The sequence below is a fragment of the Alosa pseudoharengus genome, unplaced genomic scaffold (genome assembly GCF_046254945.1).
Source record: "Alosa pseudoharengus isolate Yale_2024_CS ecotype anadromous, Long Island Sound unplaced genomic scaffold, YU_APseudo_1.1 YU_APseudo_1.1_scf_5, whole genome shotgun sequence".
In the NCBI taxonomy this organism is placed as follows: domain Eukaryota; kingdom Metazoa; phylum Chordata; class Actinopteri; order Clupeiformes; family Clupeidae; genus Alosa; species Alosa pseudoharengus.
Window position 1 is genome coordinate 40,113,477 of NW_027468837.1, and position 5,415 is coordinate 40,118,891.

The window sequence follows — 5,415 nt, forward strand, 5'->3', positions numbered from 1 at the left end:
CTGCTACTATACCGCTGCGTCGACGTTACTTCCGTGATTTGGGAAAAGCCCGTAAAAGTCCTGGCAGTATAAAAGTCCTTTTTGGTATATCCAGTTTTTAATACTTTTTTTCCGAAGTGTTTACAACTTAGTGTTAACTAATAATTGTTGCAAACTGGTACTACGAACAAAATATTAGTGCATTCTTGGATCTACATCCTTATGCATGCTTTCTGCCAGGACTTTGCTTGAAGGGGAAAAAGAAATGTATCCCTGCAGGTAATTCCAAAGTGCAATCTCACTGTTCTGCAGAGGCCTTATCCATCACTATGAGTCATCCAGTCATCCTGGGTACAAAGTCTTATTAAAGTGGATAGGCCAAATGATAATGAGGGTTGACCTAGGGCAGGAGAGAGCGAGAGAAAGAGAGAGATAGAAAGAGAGATCCACAGGTCTGAAAAAAGAGTGAAAGAAATCTGTTTGTTTTTTAATCTCTTACTCTCGCGTCTCTGTGTGGGGTTTAACAGATCACATCCAGTTACTGGTAAGGGTGCCTCAGGGCTGGTCCTTCTGTTCCCCTGGTTCAGTGGCCTCACAAGGATGCTGGGGATCCAGCTGATGTCTACTGAGCCGAACAGCAGATGCAATCTGGTATCACTTATTGAGGGGCTGGGACTGATCCTCCTCTCTGTATTTAACTCTCACTGCCATAGCTGTGCTGTCAGAAGCTGATGTGTTGCTCTGAGAATATATTAACTATCACTCCCCAGGTTTTGAGGGAATAAATTAAACCGAGAATAAAGTATGCAGACACCTTGTCCTCAAACCTTCCTTCCACATTTGAATGTGGTCCCTGTATAATTCTTAATTCAAAGGACTCGACTGCATTCAGAAGGCTGAAGCCATGATTAGCTGAGGTTTCTTTGCTTAGTCTATGGCAGGGGCGTAGATTTGCGTGGGGACCGAAGGACGTGTCCCCACCAATGTCAAATTACGACTGAAATGTCCCCACCAACATTCAGGTTGAAATGGGGGAAAAAACGCTCACATGCGCTACACAAAGAGTTAAATAATTTCTCACTTCAGTGCTGCGGATCATCTCGTACAGATCTTGTAATGTGCAGTAGCCTATAAGGGTAAATCGCGCTGATTTGAAGTTACCTATAATAACTACCAGTGAGCCGCAGTCTCCTGCGCAGCATGCAGCGCTTCATCTTTACTTCACTACAAGCATGAAGTGCGTCCAAATTCACCCATTCTTCTCTGTTGAACTCCTCGAGAAGTAGGCTACTCATCACACATGTGTCACATGAAAAAGCCTTTTATCAGCTTTTAAACGGTGCTATAGCCACTGTTTGCTGTAATAAACAGTTCGCGAGAAAAATAACTTCAAGAGATTTAATAATTATTCTCTGCGCCCATCTACACATCCATTCGTCTCGGTGGAATATCGTATGCCTACACACTCTTCACGCAACACATGACAAACCATATATCAGAATAAACAGCAGACCTTACCGAACACAAAGGTATAGCCTAATGCATTCCCGTGTATAGTTAGCTGTTCCAGAGTAATCCGGTTTTGAAATAAATTATAGCAAAATTCAACATGGTCTTTCGGCTGCATTTCTTAAAACTGAGCTGTGCTTACATCGCCTAGATATCTGTAAATATTAGAATCAGAGAATATACAGGCAGCTCATGTTTGTCAATGTAGCCTTAATGATTTCTTTTCACAAAATGCTAAGCATGCATGTATTTAAGTTTCTTAAAACTGAGCTGTGCTTAAATGGGCATGATTTCATAACAGACCAAATAGAAAATAAATGTTAAATATAGCCTGTACACCTTGGTCTATGGTGCCGTGGGGCAGTTAGCTATGCACATGCACACACACGTGCACGAGACTCCAGCACGTATGCTTGACCACAACACACATCGGAAAAAGAGAAAAGCTTCAGGGCCTCTGACTACTACTCACTTATCTTGACTCATGATTTGTTTTTTTCTATTCCTTTTTTATTATCTCGATCCAAAATCCCCTCCATTTTTAATCCATTTTTGAATGGGGGCAGGGTTCTGTTAGGTCATACTGACAGATGCCCCTTGATGCCATCACAAACATTGTATTTTAACTTTTCAATAATTTATTCATTCATACAGCTCCAGTATGACTACTGGATTCAAAGGACTCGACTGCATTCAGAAGGCTGAAGCCATGATTAGCTGAGGTTTCTTTGGTATTGATGTAGGCTGATATTGATGTAGGCTGATATATTGCTGGTGACTGCTTCTGTTGTTGATTTGATTCTGTTTAGACAATCACCAGTGGCCAAGGCAGTGACGGTTGGTTGCCATGAGATCAGATAGCAGAAACCTCAGTGTGCAGTCATTAGCCAGCAGATACTGAGTCACAGCGATGACTTCAGCCATGGTGCCTCAGCATCTGCTAGGCGTTAACTCGCCACACACACACACACACACACACACACACACACACACCACGCTTTCCTCCCCACTCTGCGCTGGCTGGTCTCAGAGAGTGGAGCCTGTATCTGTGTCCTCCCCCCTCCCCCCTCCACTTAAATCATGTCCAATGAGAATCCATTACTGGGCGAGTCAGCCTGGCCCTTCTGGGAATGCTGGGAATGCTGGGAATGGGCAGTGCAAGATTTCAGTCTATAGCTTCCATTATGGCGGATGGAAAGATTGTTAGGGAGAAGCCTTGGCCTTTATTGACTCACAGTCACAAATGGGTTGTGTGCTCTGTACTGTGTGTGTGTGTGTGTGTGTGTGTGTGTGTGTGTGTGTGTGTGTGTGTGTGTGTGTGTGTTTGTATGTTTGTTGGTGTATGTTAATCTTGTTACACTAGCAGGGAATGTTTCCGTCATGTGTTTAAATTGGGGGTTTGATGATGGCTGTTTAAAGCTGTCGCTGCCACTAGCATGATCCCAGTTTGTGGTGCATTGGCTTTCCGTCCGAATAAGATAAAGTGTGGAGGTGCACAGGTACATTCCGTCCGAATAAGATAAAGTGTGGAGGTGCACAGGGACATTCCGTCCGAATAAGATAAAGTGTGGAGGTGCACAGGTACATTCCGTCCGAATAAGATAAAGTGTGGAGGTACATTCCGTCCGAATAAGATGAAGTGTGGAGGTGCACAGGGGCTTTCCGTCCGAATAAGATAAAGTGTGGAGGTGTACAGGGACATTCCGTCCGAATAAGATAGTGTGGAGGTGTACAGGGGCTTTCCGTCCGAATAAGATAAAGTGTGGAGGTGCACAGGGACATTCCGTCCGAATAAGATAAAGTGTGGAGGTACATTCCGTCCGAATAAGATAAAGTGTGGAGGTACATTCCGTCCGAATAAGATAAAGTGTGGAGGTGTACAGGGACATTTGAAACACACCTTCATTTGTTTGCCACAGCAGCATCCCTCAATGTTTATGCATGTTAGCCATTCCTTTTTTCATTCAGCATTCTACTCACTCACACCCGCTAGTAGTCTCCGGGGATTTTTCTTTTCCTAATTGAATATCCGGTACACCAAAAGTCAATACTCGTTCTAGAGCGCCTTTTCGCTTACAACTCATTCCCACTCCCTGTCTCAATGTCCCCCCAGAAAGAAACAGATCTCCAGTAACAGGCTTCTTTCTCTATCTCCGCTGGATTACGTCGTCTCATCCGGTCATCATGTCTTTGTAATGAATGCAGACACACACACACACACACACACACACACACACACACACACACACACACACACACACACACACACACACACATGCAGACAGGCTTTAAGTCTGAAATACCAACACCTGCCAAAAGAGCCCCTCCCAGCCCTGCCAAACCAGCATGAATGGAAGATTTGTTTTCCACAAAGGCTGAGTTCTGGCGATTGCAAGGACCATCCTGCTTTAATTGATCCATGTCCAGTTGGACACCAGATGAACACACGTGGGCTCGGTGTGGAGGCCTACTGCCCACTCACAGACAGCTGATGGCAGCATGAGGGCTAGGGGATGGAGGGTCAGCGCATGGTACAGGCTGGAGCCGTAGTGCGGGGACAACTTCCTCTGTTAGAACGGGGACCACTTCCTCTGTTAGAACGGGGACCACTTCCTCTGTTAGAACGGGGACCACTTCCTCTGTTAGACGGGGACCACTTCCTTAGAATGGGGACCGCTTCCACTGTTAGAACGGGGACCATTTCCACTGTTAGAACGGGGACCATTTCCACTGCCACATGGCTAATGGGGCCTCCCTCAGTGGGGATAGAGATGGATAACTCATCCTGGTGCTCCAGTCTTGGGTTAATAATTGTATCCTTCTAGCAGGGCGGTGTCTGGGACAGTGTTTACAATGTGCTCTCTCTCTCTCTTCCTCCCTCTCTCTCACTCACTCACTCACTTATTCTCTCTCCCTTTCTCTCTCTCTGACGCTTTTTCCATCTCTCTCTCACTGTCTGTATCTGTCGTTCTTATCTCCATCCCTGTCCTCCTATGTATCTCATTGGATGTTGTTTTTTTCTCTGGCTGTCTGTCATGTTGCTTACCTCCCCCTCCCGGTGGAAGACACAATATGATATCCCTGCAGTCGAAAAGGCCTTGAGAATGGCCTCATCTGTTATTTTGCCAGAGCATAGCCTTTTTTTATCGACCCTTTTCCATTTTCCTCTGTTCTATCAACATTTTTATGTTTTCTTTGTCACCTTCACTAGCTGAACTCCCCCACCCGTGCACTGCACTGCACCCAGCCCTCCACACTGCCCCACCCACCCGTGCAGTGCAGTGCACCCAGCCCTCCACACTGCCCCACCCGTGCAGTGCAGTGCACCCAGCCCTCCACACTGCCCCACCCATGCAGTGCACTGCACCCAGCCCTCCACACTGCCCCACCCACCCGTGCAGTGCAGTGCACCCAGCCCTCCACACTGCCCCACCCGTGCAGTGCACTGCACCCAGCCCTCACTGCCCCACCCATGCAGTGCACTACACCCAGCCCTCACTGCCCCCAGCCTCTGTCTCTCTCCCACACAGCCAATGAGTTATGCAGGGCGCTCCAGTTTGATGGAAAGCTAATGGCTCTACTTCTTGTAGGGCTGGGGAGAGGAAAATCCTCTTTATCTGTTTGGGCTGCCTGGCTTGCCGTAGAGGAAAGAGTTAAGCAAGGAGATGAGCAGAGCAGGGAGGACAAGATGAGGGGAGGAGAGAGAGAGAGAGAGAGAGAGAGACTCCTCTCCATATCCAAAGCCTGCGATGGCTGTTGCTTTAAAAAGCTGAATCCCTAATCCTCTTACATATCAATCTGCTTTTTCTCATTTCATTATTTATTTATTTTCATTTATTTATTTCTGTTTGATTCTCCCTCTCACAATCACAGAGCTGCTGAGCCATTGTGACACGAGGAGGTGAAATGAAAAGGATCTGCAGAGGA

The 5,415-nt window shown here is 46.4% G+C and overlaps 1 protein-coding gene across 1 annotated transcript in view; it reads left to right on the forward strand.

The window, feature by feature from the left end:
• The first annotated feature begins 4,001 nt into the window (after positions 1 to 4,001).
• Positions 4,002 to 5,415, forward strand: part of LOC143104924 (kinesin heavy chain-like) — a 22,905-nt gene continuing 21,491 nt past the window's right edge. Inside the window, exons 1-2 of the mRNA XM_076269254.1 lie at positions 4,002 to 4,019; positions 4,700 to 4,928. Of these exons, the coding sequence (XP_076125369.1) occupies positions 4,002 to 4,019; positions 4,700 to 4,928 (247 nt within the window). The remainder of the gene's footprint in view (positions 4,020 to 4,699; positions 4,929 to 5,415) is intronic.